Source organism: Mixophyes fleayi, chromosome 7 (genome assembly GCF_038048845.1).
Source record: "Mixophyes fleayi isolate aMixFle1 chromosome 7, aMixFle1.hap1, whole genome shotgun sequence".
NCBI classification, from domain to species: domain Eukaryota; kingdom Metazoa; phylum Chordata; class Amphibia; order Anura; family Limnodynastidae; genus Mixophyes; species Mixophyes fleayi.
Genome location: NC_134408.1, coordinates 6,646,855 through 6,666,832, shown reverse-complemented (window position 1 = coordinate 6,666,832; position 19,978 = coordinate 6,646,855). Strand labels below are relative to the sequence as shown.

Here is a 19,978-nt window from a genome sequence, read left to right as displayed (position 1 = left end):
CAATATCTCTGTAATATCTATGAAATATTTCAGTAGCGTCATCAGTCATGAACAGGATTTTGGTAAATACATGGATATTAAAATTCATTTATCTATTAAACTCTCTATTATTCATTATTTTACAGATAACTTCACTAAATAAATAAAAAATATTTTATTAACAGTAACTGGAAAATTGCAGTGTGTCAGACGCAGGAGCACCCCTGACGTTTCACTGTCTACAGTTCCTGATCGCTCTCCCATGAGGCCTTGCAGTTCCTGGGCACCCCCTCCTATCTCCTCTCAGCCCTAGGCATTGTCATAGGGCTTATAGTTCTTGGTCCCCAGGTCCATAGTCCTTCTAGTCCTTGTTTTGCTCAGGGCTACTGATCTGGCAATTTCTATTACATCTTGGGCCATGCAAAATAAGAAATGATTGGTTCTATCCTTGGCAAGAAAAGTGCATACTGTTACTAAATCACTGGGATGTGAAGTAATGGCATTGAATGCTGTGTGCAGAAAAGGCCATTCAGTCTGTGAGTAGTACAGGATCTTGTGTGTGGAGCAGATCTCTCCAGTCTATGCTGTAATAAGGAGATGTCAGTTCCCCGTACAGAAGAGAGGCTGCAAGTAGCGCAGGATCCTGTGTGTGGAGCAGATCTCTCCAGTCTATGCTGTAATAAGAAGAGACCAGTTCCTGGTACAGAAGAGCAGATATTACAGATAGGGAGTGATGGGTCTACTCCTGTTTCTCAGTCATCTCCAGTCTTTACATTGACTCCTCCCAACGTTGTGTCCCACCTCGTATTCTCTGAAGCTTCCTCACCCATCGTGGAGGTCGGGAATGTCGGACAAGATCATGGGAGAGCCCAGCTGCAGGTCCTCCTGTAGGGAAGCCATGTCTGCGGGATTCATACGATGAACTTCCAGCCAGTCGGCTAAGAGCGATGCTGAAAGGGGAGCAGAGTCCACCAGGCTGGAAGCAGAAGAGAAAAACAGATTGGAACAGGGCATTTCTTACGTCTATTGATTACAGTACAAGGAAAGTGCATGTATTATAACAGATATATAAACTCCTGTAAATAATTGTTTTGTTGTGCTTTTTTTTTTTTTTAAAATGGTGACAAAGTGTTAACTTTCCTTTGAAATCCTTACAGACCTCTCACGACTCTCGGATGCCATATCAAAGGACTGGTTCAGGAATTCCTCCAGGTCAAAGCCCACGCCGTACCCAGCTCCACTTCCTTTGGGGGTGACGGAGAAGACAGGAGGGAGGACATCCTCTACCTGGAAATGTTAAGGGGTGAAAAAAATAAATAAATCAGAGAGCCACCAGCCGGGCACCACTCCGATACACAATGTACTTAACAAACATCCGATGGGGCACATAACACATCAGGGAAAAGTAATGCAGTCATTCACGGTGACCAAAACAAATCTAGAAAGAATACAAATAGATTGGAATACATAAAAAGCAAAGAGTGTTGCAGCCATTCTTTATTGCGATAGGAGAGCGGACAAACAAGGGGCAGTACTTGTGCCACGGGAGAAGAAGTAAATGCTGCTCTGACCTGTGACTTTGAGAGCTGCTGCGTCACCAGGTGGATGTCTGGAGAGATGGAGCTGGAAGCGTCGGGCGAGCTGAAGCTGGAGGGCGGGAGGGGTGTAAGATCTTGAGATTTGCGTTCCTCTTGAATGTGGCACCCAGGCCCACTGGAGAATGGCATCGCTGGAACTTGCAGAGGTTGTTCAAGATCGACGTTGGGGTTGCGAAGGAAGAGGGCAGGGTCCACGGGGACTGAACTCCTCTTCCCATCACCTGTGTCTGGTGCAGGCCAGCCTTCTGGATGTCCTCCTCTGTTCCAGGTTGGGTTGAGCCTGGCAGGAGTGGGTAAAGGACCAGGGAGGACTTGCCCTCTAGGAATAAATTTGAGATCTGCTGGAAGCTGGGCAGGTACCGGAGGAGTCACCTGTTTCACGTGGGGAGCCAACACCACGGGGCCAATCTGGAAGGTCGCAGGGGCAGGAGGGACGTAATGAAGCAGATTAGATACAGAGCAGGGGTTCAAGCACCTGGGCATGAACTGGATATTTGGTGCTACGGATGGCGCGGTGATGGTTCCGTTCTTCTGGCTGCCAACCTCCGGTACTGGATTGAGGTTTGCCACAGCAAAGACCGTCGGCTGGGGCAGAGGCTGGGTGATAGAGCAGATATCAGGGCACGCTGCTGGCTTTGGCACTGTTGGGTTTTGGCTGGTAGGAGGTGGCGGTTGCAGCTGCGTCTGGTCAATCATTCGAGTCCAGCGTTCCAAGAGGTTCTTGTCGTTCTCGCTCAACACCAGACCTCCGAATCCTTCGGCTTTCTTTACCTCTCTGCGCTCCTTTTCTTTCTGTTTCTTCTCTTTCTCTCGGGCACGCTCCTGGCGCCTCTTCCTCTTTTCCTCACGCGCGCGCTGTCGCTCCTGTGCCGTTATGGGCTTCTTCATATCATGCGTCTCAGGAACCGAGCAGGGGGTATCTGCAGGAAAGACAGGAAGGGCTGCCGCTCTCAGTGTTACCTTGTAATTAATTTACTCATGACCAGTTACTTTGCATGGATCCAACACGAGTTTAAAAAACCACTAAAATTCCTATACGTAAAAGGTTCGTAAAACACAACATGCTCTAAAGTGAACCTAAACACAATATATTGTAACAACTATATGAAAATTCCATGAGAGGGCTCAAGCTATATATGGTACAGTAAAAAAATGGACATAACAATCACTAACATCACTGGAGAGAATGATTATAATATATATTATATACACACTTAATGCTCAGTTATTAAGTGAAAGGTGTAATAAACGTTATGTGTAAGCATAAGAATGATTGTGATCCTCAGTGCGAGATCTGAAAGTGCCCTCAGTAGACGGGTTACTGTGAAACGCGTACCTCTATCTTACCTTTGGATTTATTCCGCAGCAGGGCAGCTATTAATGCCTCCTTAGTGCCATTTGATATAGTGCCCTCTCTCTTCGGTACAGGCTCGGGATCGGCTTTGATAACAGGAGCCTCCTCCTTGACCGTCTCCCGCTGTGTCGCGGTTTCTCCACTCTCTATAGGAGAGGTCAGGTCAATGGTTTCTGGCTTCTCCTGAACCCTCGGCGACTCCATGGGGAAATCCACTCTCTCTCTGGCTGAATTGGCACTGGGCATGTCCACATCTAGTTCCTGAGATGGTGGTGGTAGTGGTGGTGACTGAAAGTCATCTTCTCTGATGGCACCGTCTGCCACTGGGCCCTCCACGGCCGGCTTTAAGGCGGGTTTAAAGCTGATCTGCCGCCGGATCCCCTCTCTCCTACGGTGAAAGCCATCTATCTCAGCCACAATCGCCTCTTTAATCTGTTCCTTAGTAAGGACCCTCTTGTCGAAGTCAAAGTCAAAAGCTGGGACACATTCTGGCTCATCGTCTGGGTCGTGATACTTGGACAAAAAAGGGTGCCGGAGGGCTTCCCGTACGGAGATCCGGTCACGCGGATCAAACCGCAACATTTTGGACAACAGATCCAGAGACTTACGGTCTCCTTGAGGGTAAAGTTCAGTCCACGGTATCGGCTGGCGAGAAGGCAGGCTTTGGATGTATGCTCGGACTCTCTCTGCTCCAATCGCCCGGATTACCTGACTAGACGGTGTGCCAAGCACGGTCATAATAAGCTGCAGCTGGTGAATGTAGTTCTTGCCAGGAAAGAGCTGCTTGCGTCCCAGCATTTCGGCAAAGATGCAGCCCACAGACCACATATCAATGGCCTGAGTGTACTCATGCAGGGACAACATAAGCTCCGGGGCTCTATACCATCGAGTCGCCACGTACTCAGTCATAAAATATTTGTACTCGTCGGGCTTCGTACAAAGCCCTCTCGCCATCCCAAAGTCCCCGATCTTCAGCTCGCAGTTTTCATTGATAAGGAGGTTGCTTGGCTTCAGGTCTCGGTGAAGGACATTGGCAGAGTGGATATATTTCAGCCCTCGCAGCAGCTGATATAGGAAGTATCGGGCATGTTCTAAGGTGAGTGGTTGTGAGGAGTGGATGATCTGGTGGAGGTCGCTCTCCATGAGGTCTAGCACCACGTACCTGAGGATTGGAGAGAAGTCAGTGTCACCTGCAGCAAAAGTCAAAGGGATTGTCCACTCAAATTTCTTATGCTACAGCATATGGGCTATACTTTTAATTTAATAAGTGGTCTAAACTGTTTGCTCTCATTTTCTAGCTTGTTGCTGCTCCTCACTAAGGCTGCAATTTGATTTCTCCAATATTTGAGGCAATGCAAAGAAAGATACGGATATCACAGAAAACACCAGTGTGCCATGAGCGACGTGTTCCATCCTGCATTGTACCTTACTAGGTGTACGATAGGCAGTGAATGTGGGGAAATAGACAGCTCAGTTCTTACTTACAGCAACTAGGTTAGGTTAATGCAAGCATTAGTAGTAGCGGTGCTCAAATTGTGCAATGATGTCAACTACACTGTACTCTGGGGTGAAATAAAGTACAAAATAGAAGAGGTTCCATTCTGTAATATTATCCAATTCCTGTGGTTTATGATTGGTGGCAACCAACCATCCTTTAATAAACTTCAGTGCATACCATAGACTCTGTGCTGCTGGGGGACCCTGCTCCTTCCAGTATATAACTCTCAGTCTGTGGCTTCCTGCTGCCTCCATTCCCCTCCTCACATCATGTCACTGCCCCTGTCACATGCAGCCCTGTCCTCACTAACACATCACTCATCTCCTGATATACTCTGTGCTGCTGGAGGACCCTGCTCCTTCCACTATATAACTCTCAGTCTGTGGCTTCCTGCTGCCTCCATTCCTCTCCTCATGTCACTGCCCCTGTCACATGCAGCCCTGTCCTCACACATCACTCATCTCCTGATATACTCTGTGCTGCTGGGGGACCCTGCTCCGTCCACTATATAACTCTCAGTCTGTGACTTCCTGCTGCCTCCATTCCCCATTTTTGCTCTACTATTTAGACAAGGGATTATCTGCACCCCCTACATCTGCCCCCAGATAAAAGAAGGGGCTCATACACAGATTTGAATTCCGAGTAAGGCACCGATGGCTTGAGGATGTCTTTGATGGCGATAACGTTGTCATGTTTGAAGTGCTTCAGGATCTTCAGCTCCCGCAGAGTGCGCTTGGCGTTCGTCACCATGTCGAAGGCGTTGGGGATCTTCTTAATGGCGACCTTTTGGCCTGAGAATTAAAGACATGTGTAAGTACTGATGATCCACACGGTCGTTCTACATCGTTGCATGGCCGAAGTCACCTCTCTTACTAATAACTACAGTTAGGATTAAACAACGTAAACGTTGAAGGATACGGTACAAGATATAGATTATGCAGTTATAAAATAGATGTTAAATTATATAATTTTATACAAGATCACCGGTCATCAGAGGGATAATTAAATTAAGTTATTCTAAAAATGCATTTGTCCAGAATTATTTCATCCTCTACCCCCAGGAAGTCTATTGATCTAATATACAGCAACATGGTCCTTCTACAGAAGTTTAGACGTCCCACTGCTGGAGAGAACCATCTTACCGGAGTCTTTCCTCCGAGCGGAGGACACCACGCCGTAGGCCCCAGTGCCGATCGTCTCAATGATCTCATATTCATCGCCAACTTCAAAGTTGATGTCGAAGGAGCGCTCCTTGAGGATGGCGAGGTTCTTGGCGGCGGTGGAGGTGCAGGCAGCCGGCTGGAGCTTGGAGTGTTCCCGAGCCTGCGCCTCCTCTCCTTGTTTCTTCTCTGCCATGGCTGGCTGTGAGCGGGAGAGAGCGGGGTGAGAACTGGCGCGCCAGCGATCGGTCACACGGACCAGACGGTGATACTAGCGGGGACACCAGGAGACAGAACAATACTCACAGCAGAACTAACATTCGTCAGACTTTCAGGGGCAGATCCTCTGCCTGCGCTTAACCAGTGGTGTCAGAGGTGCAGAGACGCTGGAACACACTGTGGGGGGGGGGAGTAACATGGGTACGTCATAAGATTTCTGTAAGTAGCATGCAATGCACACGGTCAGTTCTGTGCTGTGGTCTTCATATGTTTATACATGTTAGAAATGGGTACCGTATATATACACGCGTGTGTACCTGTATATGCAGACTGTTATGGGTGTCAGCTGACATAAGTGGAGGAAATACTCATAATACCGTATGCTCCAACGTCAGCTTTATGTGCGCCAGGTCTTTGTGAAGGTGCCCCCCATTTACCTCTTCCTTAATAATAATGAAAGGCTAGTGACACCCCAATAGGGACAGTTCTAGGATTCACTCCAATAACTGCCCCTGATGATGATGGGTCAGTGACACCCCAAAAGGGGCAGGTCTAGGACTCACCACAAAACTGCCACTGATTGTGATGATAGGGCAGGTCTAGGACTCACCCAATAACTGCCCCTGATGATGATGATGGGTCAATGACACTTCAATAGGGGTTGGTCTAGTACTCACCCCAATAATTACCCTGATGGTGATGATGGGTCAGTGATCAGGACAGTCCTAGGGGTCCACCCACGTGACCGATCCCCTAATAATGAAGCAGTGTGTCTCAGACACCCTAATAGGGCAGGTATAGAAAACACCCCCAGCATTAGCTGGCCCCACCCTACAGTGATGTAAACATACCCGTCCCGCAGCTTGTCCTCCTTGCCCGCTCTCCCCACACACGGAAATCAGGGACGCTGCGGTCCCTTTAAGAGAAGTTACCCGGCTGCCGAAGCGCAGCGAGGTCCCCGGATGTACACCGGGGAGGGGGGCGTGGTCAGAGTCACGTCTGTCTGGGGAGCGAACCACCTCCACCAACCAGAGCCTGAGGGCGGGGTCACTGCAGACTGACATCTCCGCAACCAATCACCGCGTGGAGGGCGTGTCCTGTTCCCTGGCAACCCAGCTGCTGACAGCGTTAACCAGATAAGTGCCGCAGTCATACAGGTGACACCGGCAGCACCGAGATACCGCGAGGGGGGGAAAGAGTGAGGGTAGGTGGGTGTGTGGGTGATTGGGGGTGTAGGGAGGTAGCTGAATTAGGGTAAAGGTGTGAGTGAGGGTGATTGGGGTGAAGGTGTGAGTGAGGGTGAAGGTAGGTAGATGGGAGTGAAGGTGTGAGTGAGGGTGAAGGTAGGTAGATGGGAGTGAAGGTGTGAGTGAGGGTGAAGGTAGGTAGATGGGAGTGAAGGTGTGAGTGAGGGTGAAGGTAGGTAGATGGGAGTGAAGGTGTGAGTGAGGGTAAGTAGGTGGGTGTGAGGGTGATTGGGGTGAAGGTAGGTAGATGGGAGTGGAGGTGAAGGTGTGAGTGAGGGTGAAGGTGAAGGTGTGAGTGAGGGTAAGTAGGTGGGTGTGTGAGTGATTGAGTGAGGTGAAGGTAGGTTGAGGGTAGATAGATGGGAGTGGAGGTGAAGGTGTGAGTGACGAGAGGTAGATGAGGGTAAGAGTGATTGGGGTGAAGCTGTGAGTGAGGGTAAGTAGGTGGGTGTGAGGGTGATTGAGGTGAAGGTAGGTTGATGGGAGTGGAGGTGAAGGTGTGAGTGTGGGTGATTGGGGGTGTAGGGAGGTAGCTGAATTAGGGTAAAGGTGTGAGTGAGGGTGATTGGGGTGAAGGTGTGAGTGAGGGTGATTGGGGTGAAGGTGTGAGTGAGGGTGAAGGTAGATAGATGGGAGTGAAGGTGCGAGTGACGAGAGGTACATGAGGGTAAGAGTGATTGGGGTGAAGCTGTGAGTGAGGTGAAGGTAGGTTGATGGGAGTGAAGGTGCGAGTGACGAGAGGTAGATGAGGGTAAGAGTGATTGGGGTGAAGCTGTGAGTGAGGTGAAGGTAGGTTGATGGGAGTGAAGGTGTGAGTGACGAGAGGTAGATGAGGGTAAGAGTGATTGGGACTGATAGTGTGAGATTAGGTAGGTGGGTGCAGAGCCGTAACTTAGAATTCTAGTGCCCTGGGCGAGAAAGATAAATGCCGCCCCCCTAGCCCTCAATTTTAACGAAATTAACCTAAAATATTCCTAAATTGCGCCCCCCTTCAGCATTGCGCCCTGGGTGGTCGCCCCTGTCGCATTGCCATATTTACGGCCCTGGGTGGGTGTGAGAGTGAAGGTGTGAGTGTGGCTCGGTAGATGTGTGGGGCTGATTGGAGGGTAAAGGTGTGAATGGGGGTAGGTAGGTGGGTGTGAGGGTGATTGGGGTGAAGATGTCAGTCAGGGTGATAGGGAGTGTAAGGAGGTAGCTGTATGAGGGTGATAGGGGGTAACGGTGTGAGTAAGGGTGATTAGGGTGAACGTGTCAGTGAGGGTAGGTAGAGGGTGAAGGTGTCAGTGAGGGTGGTAGAAAGTGAAGGTGTCGGTGAGGGTGATTGGGGTGAAGGTGTCGTGAGGGTGGTAGTGGGTGAGGGTGATAGAGGGTGAAGGTGTCGGGGAGGGCGGTAGTGGGTGAAGGTGTCGGGGAGGACGGTAGTGGGTGAGGGTGGTAGGGGATGAAGGTGTCGGTGAGGGTGGTAGAGGGTGAAGGTGTCTGTGAGGGTGGTAGAGGGTGAAGGTGAGGGTGGTAGGGGGTGAAGGTGTTGGTGAGGGTGGTAGAGGGTGAAGGTGAGGGTGGTAGGGGGTGAAGGTGTCAGTGAGGGTGGTAGAGGGTGAAGGTGTCGGTGAGGGTGGTAGAGGGTGAAGGTGAGGGTGGTAGAGGGTGAAGGTGTCGGTGAGGGTGGTAGAGGGTGAGGGTGGTAGGGGGTGAAGGTGTCGGTGAGGGTGGTAGAGGGTGAAGGTGTTGGTGAGGGTGGTAGAGGGTGAAGGTGAGGGTGGTAGAGGGTGAAGGTGTCGGTGAGGGTGAAGGTGAGGGTGGTAGAGGGTGAAGGTGTCGGTGAGGGTGGTAGGGGGTGAGGGTGGTAGAGGGTGAAGGTGTCGGTGAGGGTGGTAGAGGGTGAAGGTGTCGGTGAGGGTGGTAGGGGATGAAGGTGTCGGTGAGGGTGGTAGAGGATGAAGGTGTCGGTGAGGGTGGTAGAGGATGAAGGTGTCGGTGAGGGTGTTAGAGGGTGAAGGTGTCGGTGAGGGTGGCAGAGGGTGAAGCAGTGACTGGGGTTACAGGAAGTACAGTAGAAGTCACACAGTGAGGTCTATCAGATAAGGTTCTAGGCCAATTGTTTTTATATTGTTCCCAGAATGACTTACTATCTTTTTTATCAAGTGACATTAATTATCCATTTAAACTTTTTATACTGTAATAAATTACTGCATCATTTCCACAGGAACAGCTGAGTATTATAGGTGATAAGAGTCCCCTACTGAAGATTATTAGTATAGGAGAAGTCATGTCTGTGCTTCTATATCTGTATACCAGTGATAGGTTCATGGGGGGATCATGGGGGGGGTTATTCTTAATAAAAGTAATACAATAATACATTTAATCTAGAGACACCTATCTGTAATAACATATCAGCAGCCATTATAAACAAATGTTTAAAGTTGTAACAAAATTCTCCTCCACTCTGGTTATCTCATTGTTTGTATCCCCCCCCCCACGTCGCTGTCTGTATTCTCTCCCCCATGTCACTGTCTGTATCCCCCCCCCATATCTGTCTGTATTCTCTCCCCCCATGTGTGTCTGTATTCTCTCCCCCCCATGTCACTGTCTGTATTCTCTCCCCCCCATGTCACTGTCTGTATTCCCCCCCTATGTCACTGTCTGTATTCTCCCCCTATGTCACTGTCTGTATTCTCTCCCCCCCCCCCATGTCGCTGTCTGCATTCTCTCCTCCATGTCGCTGTCTGTATTCCCCTGATGTCACTGTCTGTATCCCCCCCCCCCCGATGTCACAGTCTGTATTCTCCCCATGTCACTGTCTGTATTCTCTCCCCCCCCCCCCCATGTCGCTGTCTGCATTCTCTCCTCCATGTCGCTGTCTGTATTCCCCTGATGTCACTGTCTGTATCCCCCCCCCCCCGATGTCACTGTCTGTATTCTCTCCCCCATGTCACTGTCTGTATTCTCCCCATGTCACTGTCTGTATTTCTTCCCATGTCACTGTCTGTATTCTCCCCATGTCACTGTCTGTATTCTCCCCATGTCACTGTCTGTATTTCTTCCCATGTCACTGTCTGTATTTCTTCCCCATGTCACTGTCTGTATTCTCTCCCCATGTCACTGTCTGTATTCTCCCCACCATGTCACTGTCTGTATTCTCCCCCCCATGTCACTGTCTGTATTCCCCCCTATGTCACTGTCTGTATTCCCCCCTATGTCACTGTCTGTATTCCCCCCTATGTCACTTTCTGTATTCCCCCCTATGTCACTGTCTGTATTCTCCCAATGTCACTGTCTGTATTATCTCCCCCCCATGTCACTGTCTGTATTATCTCCCCCCCATGTCACTGTCTGTATTATCTCCCCCCCATGTCACTGTCTGTATTCCCCCCATGTCACTGTCTGTATTCCCCCCATGTCACTGTCTGTATTCCCCCCATGTCACTGTCTGTATTCTCTCCCCCCCCCCATGTCGCTGTCTGTATTCTCCCCATGTCACTGTCTGTATTCTCCCCCCCCCATGTCACTGTCTTTATTCCCCCCATGTCACTGTCTTTATTCCCCCCATGTCACTGTCTTTATTCCCCCCATGTCACTGTCTTTATTCCCCCCATGTCACTGTCTTTATTCTCCCCCCCATGTCACTGTCTGTATTCTCCCCCCCCCATGTCACTGTCTGTATTCTCCCCCCCATGTCACTGTCTGTATTCTCCCCCCCATGTCACTGTCTGTATTCTCCCCCCCATGTCTCTGTCTGTATTCTCCCCCACATGTCACTGTCTGTATTCCTCCCATGTCACTGTCTGTATTCCCCCCATGTCACTGTCTGTATTCCCCCCATGTCACTGTCTGTATTCCCCCCATGTCACTGTCTGTATTCCCCCCATGTCACTGTCTGTATTCCCCCATGTCACTGTCTGTATTCTCTCCCCCCATGTCGCTGTCTGTATTCTCTCCCCCCATGTCGCTGTCTGTATTCTCTCTCCCCCTATGTCGCTGTCTGTATTCTCTCTCCCCCTATGTCGCTGTCTGTATTCTCCCCCCCCCCATGTCGCTGTCTGTATTCTTTCCCCCCCATGTCGCTGTCTGTATTCTCTCCCCCCCCATGTCGCTGTCTGTATTCTCTCCCCCCCCATGTCACTGTCTGTATTCTCTCCCCCCATGTCGCTGTCTGTATTCTCTCCCCCCCCATGTCGCTGTCTGTATTCTCTCCCCCCCCCCCATGTCGCTGTCTGTATTCTCTCCCCCCCATGTCGCTGTCTGTATTCTCTCCCCCCCATGTCGCTGTCTGTATTCTCTCCCCCCCATGTCGCTGTCTGTATTCTCTCCCCCCCATGTCGCTGTCTGTATTCTCTCCCCCCCATGTCGCTGTCTGTATTCTCTCCCCCTCATGTCGCTGTCTGTATTCTCTCCCCCCCATGTCGCTGTCTGTATTCTCCCCCCCATGTCGCTGTCTGTCACTCCTGTCTCTGTCTGTGTCCTGGGCTTCCTTTGCTGTCTCTCCCACCTCTCTGTGTCTGTCTGACACTTCCCTCCCTCCTCTGTATGTTCCCTGTATCCTCTATCCTCTAATCACTGTAGTCCTCACCCTGTCTGGCTCTATGTATCACAGACATGTTAATATTCAACCCCCATATTTTCTTGTCAGACTCCCAATTCTTCCAGGCAGCCCTCCCTCCTGCCCACAGCTCGCCCCCTCTCTCCTGCACTCCCACCCCTCCTACCCTCTGATCCTCTCCACCAGCTCTTACCCAATCATCGTTTTATCCTTTCCCCCGGCCCCCCCTTCCTCCTCTTACGCTGTGGTCTCCCCTCCCCTCGCCTCTTCCTCCTTCCCCATTATCAGAAACATAACATTAACCCCTAATCTTCCATCCTGAGTGACACAATGTAACACCACTGATCCTGTGGACACGGGAGCTTGCCATCTAGTATTGCTTAACACGTCAGGGTTTTGCCTCAGCATTCTCCTCTCCTTTGTCCACCCCTCCATGCTTTGTTTGCATCTCCCCCTCCTTTTCTCCAGCCCTCCCTTGTTTCTCCCCCTCCCTCTCTCCCCCTGTTATTGTGTGCACTCCCCCCTCGCTCCCTCCTCTTTTCCCCCTCCCCCCACCCTCCTCCCTTCTCCCTCCCTCCTGCAGCTCAGAGACAGACGCATGAGGTAGGGAGGAAATAGGGGCGAGAGGGACACCCAGGGAGAGAATAGGGGTCAGAGAGAGAGAAAGAGACAGTTAGGGCTAAGGGGAATAATAAAGAGACAGAGGGGTCAGAGGTAAGAGGAGTACAATAAGTGAGAGGCTGTTAGGGTGCAACTGGCTAGGAGACTGCAAGGCAAACAAGGAAGAGAGACAGTAGGGGATAACAGGGAAGAGACAGGCTGTTTAGACAGACAGCAGAGTTAGACAGTGTGAGGTGTGTTCAGAGACATCCTGTTGCCTTAGGTCACGTGGTAGGTGACAGACAGACATCTATCTGTGTATACAGGAGGGTCAGACTGCAGTATCCGCAATGGCTACCAGCCCTACGCCGCTGCCGCTGCTGCCATCCCTGAGCTGCGCCATGTGCCGCGACGTGCCACGTGAGCCCGTCACCATGTCCTGCGGCCACTGTCTGTGCAGGGGATGCCTGGAGCGATCATGGAGGGGCCAGGAGGCTTACCCGTCATGCCCCAAGTGCCGCCCTCCCCCGGTGCAGAGCCCAGATGGGGTGCAAAGGGGTCTGTGCGCAGAACACGGGGAGAAGGTTCAGCTGTTCTCCACCCAGGATGGGAGGCTCCTGTGCGCCCGTTGCAGGAGGGCGGCGGAACAGCACCCCACCCACACTCTGATCCCCATCCAGGAGGCTGTGGGGGGCTACAAGGTGAGGACGTTTGTGTGTTATGTACAGATATGCGCAGGCCTGCAGCATGGTGTGTGCACGGCAGACAAAGGACTGACTGAAGGTCATAGGTCAGCTGAACACTGAGGCTGGTAGAGGCTGCATGCTCTGCTAATCCACACTGCACATAGCACCCATAGCTGGAATAACATCTGTGTAATATCTCTCTCCCCAGGATGAGCTCATATCGGCCATTGCCCCTCTGGAAACCCGCCTGAAGGAGCTGCAGCAGATGCAGTGCGCCCAGGAGCAGATGATTGCCCAGCACAGGGTATGTGGCAGTAAGGAGTGGGGGGCACCCCCTCCGTTATTGGCGATTGGGACATAACCATATACACACTATCCCCCCTGTTTGGACATTTATGTAATCTGTTCCACGGGTGACTGTGTAGAAAAGATGCTGTAACCCATAGCAACCAATCAAGCGCTTGCTTTCATTTTGTAATCTGCAGACGAGCAATAACTTGTAATCTGATTGGATGCTGCGGACAGAACCTCATTTTCTGCACATCTCTGTATGGAACAGTTTATAGAAGTGTCTCCTATTGCTTTGTTTTACAGTCTTCCAGTCATAGAGCCTAGATGTCAGTGCTTTATATAAGGAGCTGCTGCTAACATTCATCTACAGCTAACGTAAAGGGGAAGCATTTCTATGCACACCAGACTTCCTGCCTGTAGGTCTATTAAAGGACAAACATCATCTTCAGTCACAATATGGGACCTGTATACTTTGTATGCACATTTGTAACTATTTAATCAGATTAGGAAGAATAATCTAGATACAAATTGTCTTCTATGAAATAGCCAGTACTGTAACACACAATTACACAATATGTGCACAAGTGTCTGGAAGTTATCAGATCGGACGCTGTTTCAGATACAGTGATGAAGAGGAAAGGGGGGGAGATATTTTCCTGTGCACATCAGACTTCCTGGCAGTAACCCGCTGCATCTGACATCTTTTAGGCTATGTACCCACGGCCAATGGCGAGTTTACCTGCACTGCGTTCACAAGAACTCAGAATAGTGATATATTGATCACCATGAAGAATGCTTTGTTTATAGAAGGACCCTGAGTCCTACTTTTTCTCTGATTGATCGGACCAGTGAGTCCAGATAAAGTATTTTAAGTCCCGGTAAACACGGTGCATAGGCAGCTCACCATAGACCCAGGATTACAAGCACTTACCCGTCCTTTGCAGAATATGCTGCATTATAGGGAATGGAAGCTTGTACTCTGCTACATAGCAAATATAAATAGAGCGTTAAACATCTAGTGATATGGAAATGTTTGCATGTTAGTAGTAGCACTTTTATAACGCAACATTGGTTTTAGTGGCTTATTAATGCTCTGTGAACATAAAGTGCTTGACTAGCCTGAAAACAGCAGACATTGGAGAGGTGTTTGTATCCAGAAGAGGCTTAGGGTAACTCATTCAGAAATCAGTTTTCACGCTGCTGATACTTTTGTCGAAATCAATGGTTAGAGGACTCGGGACAGGTCTGTTTTTGCAAAACTGCAAAACCAGACATCATCTGTATCGATAGAAATACAACGTTAGTTTGGTTCCATGGTTACAGATGTCGCTAAGGATTGTCAGATATCCGCAACACGTCGGCCATATTGAATGAACGGTCGTGTCTGACTCTTCCCACTGCAGACTCCAGGCAGAAGTTCTATTTCAGGTCTCAGGACATACTCCAGTAACTTGTGGTATCCAATGTAGCGATATTATTTAGGTGAGATCATTCTTTATAATTCTCGAGTGGGGTTATTGTTTAATCTGCCCATAGACCGTGGCATGGACAGCCAGTGTAGGAGCCGGAAACGGCCGCAGTCATTATCAGCATAAGATCAGGGTCAGTCCGGCATCCTGATAAAAGCGAGCTGACGGTGTGTGGTCATTGGACGTCCACAGCCAGAGCCCCCGGAGTGATGTATGTGGATGATTAAATTGAACAAAGATCCAAGCCACTAAAGCAGCCTGCTAACCTGTGGCTCTACAGATATTGTGAAACTATAAGTCCCAGCATGCACTGCCAGCTATCAGCTGTCTATCTACTGGCAAAGCATGATGGGACTTGTAGTGTCACAACACCTGGAGAGTGACCGGTTGGCCAGGCCTGTGTGTGGGCAGCTCGGTGTCCTGGCAGGGCATGCTGTTACTTGTAGTTCTACTTGCAGGGTGCTGAACACTAACGCTGCCGAGCACCCAGTAGGCGGCTGCAGTACAGATTATTGATGAATTACATTATTAAGGTTGGTAATATATTCTTTGCATTGCAGGGAAACCTCCTGAACACCAAGCACCACGTCAGCCTGGAGTTTGAGAAGCTGCATCAGTACCTGCGGGAGAGGGAGGAGCGGCTACTGAGGGAGCTACAGCAGGAAGGGGATGTGATCCTGGCTGAGATGGAGGAAAGTCTCAACAAGATCAAGCAGAACTGTCAGGGCATCCTGCAGACCATCAGCAGCACCCAACCCCGGCTGTACGAGCAAGACCCCGTCTCCTTCCTCACGGTGAGTGTCCACGGCTGTAGTGTAGTGGTGTGTACAGGGACAGGCAGCCACGGCTGTATGATCAGGACTTGTGTCCTTGCTGTGAGTGTAGTAGTGTGTACAGAGACAGGCAGCCACGGCTGTATGATCAGGACCTGTGTCCTTCCTCACTATGAGTTTAGTGGTGTGTACAGAGACAGGCAGCCACGACTGTATGATCAGGACCTGTGTCTTCCTCACTGTGAGTGTAGTAGTGTGTACAGGGACATGCAGCCACGGCTGTATGATCAGGGCCTGTGTCCTTTCTGTGAGTGTAGTGGTGTGTACAGAGACAGGCAGCCACGGCTGTATGATCAGGACCCCTGTCCTCTTCCTTACTGTGAGTGTAGTGGTGTGTACAGAGACAGGCAGCCACGGCTGTATGATCAGGGCCTGTGTCCTTCCTCACTGTGAGTGTAGTGGTGTGTACAGAGACAGGCAGCCATGACTGTATGATCAGGACCTGTGTCCTTCCTCACTGTGAGTGTGGTGGTGTGTACAGAGACAGGCAGCCACGACTGTATGATCAGGGCCTGTGTCCTTCCTCGCTGTGAGTGTAGTGGTGTGTATAGAGACAGGCAGCCACGACTGTATGATCAGGACCTGTGTCCTCCCTGTGAGTGTAGTGGTGTGTACAGAGACAGGCAGCCACGACTGTATGATCAGGACCTGTGTCCTTCCTCGCTGTGAGTGTAGTGGTGTGTATAGAGACAGGCAGCCACGGCTGTATGATCAGGACCTGTGTCCTTCCTCGCTGTGAGTGTAGTGGTGTGTATAGAGACAGGCAGCCACGGCTGTATGATCAGGGCCTGTGTCCTTCCTCCCTGTGAGTATAGTGGTGTGTACAGAGACAGGCAGCCACGGCTGTATGATCAGGACCTGTGTCCTTCCTCGCTGTGAGTGTAGTGGTGTGTACAGGGACAGGCAGCCACGGCAGTGTGATCAGGACCTGTGTCCTCCCTGTGAGTGTAGTGGTGTGTACAGAGACAGGCAGCCACGGCTGTATGATCAGGACCCCTGTCCTCTTCCTTACTGTGAGTGTAGTGGTGTGTACAGAGACAGGCAGCCACGGCTGTATGATCAGGACCTGTGTCCTTCCTCACTGTGAGTGTAGTGGTGTGTACAGAGACAGGCAGCCACGGCAGTGTGATCAGGACCTGTGTCCTCCCTGTGAGTGTAGTGGTGTGTACAGAGACAGGCAGCCACGGCAGTGTGATCAGGACCTGTGTCCTCCCTGTGAGTGTAGTGGTGTGTACAGAGACAGGCAGCCATGGCTCTATGATCAGGACCTGTGTCCTTTCTGTGAGTGTAGTAGTGTGTACAGAGACAGGCAGCCACGGCTGTATGATCAGGACCTGTGTCCTTCCTCACTGTGAGTGTAGTGGTGTGTACAGAGACAGGCAGCCACGGCTCTATGATCAGGACCTGTGTCCTTTCTGTGAGTGTAGTGGTGTGTACAGAGGCAGGCAGCCACGGCTGTATGATCAGGACCTGTGTCCTTCCTCACCGTGAGTGTGGTGGTGTGTACAGAGACAGGCAGCCACGGCTGTATGATCAGGACCTGTGTCCTTCCTCACCGTGAGTGTGGTGGTGTGTACAGAGACAGGCAGCCACGGCTGTATGATCAGGACCTGTGTCCTTCCTCACTGTGAGTGTAGTGGTGTGTACAGAGACAGGCAGCCACGGCAGTGTGATCAGGAACTGTGTCCTCCCTGTGAGTGTAGTGGTGTGTACAGAGACAGGCAGCCATGGCTGTATGATCAGGACCTGTGTCCTTCCTCGCTGTGAGTGTAGTGGTGTGTACAGAGACAGGCAGCCACGGCTCTATGATCAGGACCCCTGTCCTCTTCCTTACTGTGAGTGTAGTAGTGTGTACAGGGACAGGCAGCCATGGCTCTATGATCAGGACCCCTGTCCTCTTCCTTACTGTGAGTGTAGTAGTGTGTACAGGGACAGGCAGCCATGGCTCTATGATCAGGACCCCTGTCCTCTTCCTTACTGTGAGTGTAGTAGTGTGTACAGGGACAGGCAGCCATGGCTCTATGATCAGGACCCCTGTCCTCTTCCTTACTGTGAGTGTAGTAGTGTGTACAGGGACAGGCAGCCATGGCTCTATGATCAGGACCTGTGTCCTCTTCCTCACTGTGAGTGTGGTTGTGTACAGAGACAGGCAGCCACGACTGTATGATCAGGACCTGTGTCCTTCCTCACTGTGAGTGTAGTGGTGTGTACAGAGACAGGCAGCCACGACTGTATGATCAGGACCTGTGTCCTTCCTCACTGTGAGTGTGGCTGGCTGTCAGCACTGTGTACCTGGTCATGTTCCCTGTATGGTAAACACATCCCTGGCTGGCTGTCGGCACTGTGTACCTGGTCATGTCCCCTGTATGGTAAACACACCCCTGGCTGGCTGTCGGCACTGTGTACATGGTCATGTTCCCACCTGTGCATGTTACTTTACATTGGGCTGATAGTTGATGTCTTTCTATTCCTCTAATTATTTCTGTTTATTTCCAGGACATAAAGTCGTGCATGGACATGTAAGTATCCGCTGGGTTCTGTCAGATAGGGCTGTGGGGGTGATAACGGGATGATGTGACCTTCTCCTCTCTTCCAGCTGTTACGGGGGGTACAGAGATGGTTTTCCAGCTCAGAACGTGGTGGCTCCCAGGGACTTTGGCTATGGAGGAGTGAAGGATCTGATCCAGTACACGGCCTGGAAGGACATGAAGTCTTACATAGCTCCTGGTGAGCACCGCGTGCTTTAAATGTCTTTATTTACTCTTAATCTAGAGCCAGCTCCAGTTGTAATGTAAATACCACAGCTTCCTCCAAATATCACAGCTTCCTCCAAATATCACAGCTTCCTCCAAATATCACAGCTTCCCCCAAATATCACAGCTTCCTCCAAATATCACAGCTTCCCCCAAATACCACAGCTTCCCCCAAATACCACAGCTTCCTCCAAATATCACAGCTTCCTCCAAATATCACAGCTTCCCCCAAATATCACAGCTTCCCCCAAATATCACAGCTTCCTCCAAATGTCACCTTCCCCTGTACCTCTGTCTTGTGCGTGTCACCTTCCCCTGTACCTCTGTCTTGTACGTGTCACCTTCCTCTGTACATCTATCCTATCAGTGTCATTTTCACTTTACATCCGGAATCAGTTTAACAGTTTTACTATCACCTGTACATCTGCCTTATACATGTAAACATGTGACCATCACATACACCTTTATTTATATCAGACATGTCAGTTTGACTGTTATCCGGTAATGTGCAGAGTATATATAGTCTGTATTATATATAATATATGTCGTTGCTGCTACTGAATTCTTATACCTTTTCCAGCCTTGCCCAATATAATCATGGACCCCAGTAGTGCTCATCTTAACTTGGTCCTCTCTGAAGACCTGACCTGTGTCAGATACAGTGACACCAAACAGTCTCTGCCAGAAAACCCTCGCCGCTTTGATTACTGCTGTTGTGTCCTTGGTACCGAAGGATTCACCTCTGGGCGACATTACTGGGCGATTGACGTTGGCAACAAGACCAAGTGGAACCTGGGTGTGGCCAAAGAGTCCGTTAATAGACGTGGTGGAATTACCCTTTCTCCAGAAAATGGCTTCTGGATACTTTGGCTGAGGAACGGCCATGAGTTCAAAGCCCTGGATGTCCCTTATCGAGCTCTCACCTTGAGGAACAAACCGCAAAGAGTCGGGATCTACCTAGACTATGAGGGCGGCCAACTCTCCTTCTACAATGCCGATGACATGTCTCATATCTACACCTTCGTTACTTCCTTCTCCGAGACCATCTACCCCTATTTCTGTCCATGCCTCAATGATTCTGGAAAGAACGGGGGGCCGTTGAAAGTCCTTCACCACACACCTTAACGAGATGATGGTACGGGTAATGAGGGACTGACGAGAGATTTCATTCCACTCCAACTATTAGACCACTGTTGTCCAATGTCTTAGACGTTATCAGGAACATGTTGACACCCAAGTATACTTCTTCTGTATCCTACTAGCTCAATCATCCTTTTCCTCCTAAGGGCACATATTATGCTATTGACTTATCAGTATGTTCAATTAATGCATAGAAAAAGTACAGACGAAAGGAGTTGTTTCATGTCGTTATCTTACACATAAATATCTCAATAAATATATAACTGGATTAAGTAAGAAGTCTTATTTCTGGCTTGTTTAGGCAAAGTCAAAACATAGCCTACGATCAATCCGGTTATCTGTCTATGTCTGAACATGCCTCATTCACCAAACCGCATTACTTATTAAAGTGTGAATGTTTCAGTGTCAAATCCCCTCTTCTAACCAGCACAGTGTGTAGTTCCCTCCCAGTTGGAGTGTATTAGTATCACAAAGCAAGTAGAGGTGAGGCGTTTTGCCTCCAGATTTTGGACTTAAGTCTACCCATTGTGTCTGTAGCGTTACACTGTAATGTTGGCCAAAGCACTAAGGGGGTAAATTTACTAGAACTTCTATAAAAGGAAAAGTGGAGG

At 50.0% G+C, this 19,978-nt stretch overlaps 2 protein-coding genes across 7 annotated transcripts; one reads left to right on the top strand and one right to left on the bottom strand.

Moving 5' to 3' along the window:
- Positions 1 to 139: 139 nt before the first annotated feature.
- Positions 140 to 7,017, bottom strand: MAPK7 (mitogen-activated protein kinase 7). 4 transcript variants are annotated; one of them, XM_075178833.1, is made up of 8 exons: positions 6,660 to 7,017; positions 5,896 to 5,985; positions 5,572 to 5,791; positions 5,055 to 5,220; positions 2,925 to 4,093; positions 1,551 to 2,518; positions 1,139 to 1,266; positions 140 to 955 (listed from the first exon to the last, which is right to left on the bottom strand). In XM_075178833.1, exons 3-8 carry the CDS (start codon positions 5,783 to 5,785, stop codon positions 802 to 804), a joined length of 2,799 nt encoding a protein of 932 aa, XP_075034934.1. In that variant the 5' UTR covers positions 5,786 to 5,791; positions 5,896 to 5,985; positions 6,660 to 7,017; the 3' UTR covers positions 140 to 801. The 4 variants fall into 4 exon arrangements, with proteins under 4 accessions (XP_075034934.1, XP_075034938.1, XP_075034936.1 ...); XM_075178837.1 differs by having other exon boundaries at positions 1,551 to 2,497; positions 6,660 to 7,014; XM_075178835.1 differs by lacking the exon at positions 6,660 to 7,017 and adding an exon at positions 6,126 to 6,643.
- Positions 6,888 to 19,639, top strand: LOC142097193 (zinc-binding protein A33-like). Of its 3 annotated transcripts, none has more exons than XM_075178839.1 (7): positions 6,888 to 6,965; positions 12,522 to 12,896; positions 13,090 to 13,185; positions 15,202 to 15,435; positions 17,971 to 17,993; positions 18,071 to 18,201; positions 18,808 to 19,639. In XM_075178839.1, the coding sequence occupies exons 2-7, from the start codon at positions 12,546 to 12,548 to the stop codon at positions 19,350 to 19,352; spliced, it is 1,380 nt and encodes a 459-aa protein (XP_075034940.1). In that variant the 5' UTR covers positions 6,888 to 6,965; positions 12,522 to 12,545; the 3' UTR covers positions 19,353 to 19,639. The 3 variants fall into 3 exon arrangements, with proteins under 3 accessions (XP_075034940.1, XP_075034939.1, XP_075034941.1); XM_075178838.1 differs by having other exon boundaries at positions 6,953 to 7,012; XM_075178840.1 differs by lacking the exon at positions 6,888 to 6,965 and adding an exon at positions 11,480 to 12,198.
- The last annotated feature ends 339 nt before the right edge of the window (positions 19,640 to 19,978 follow it).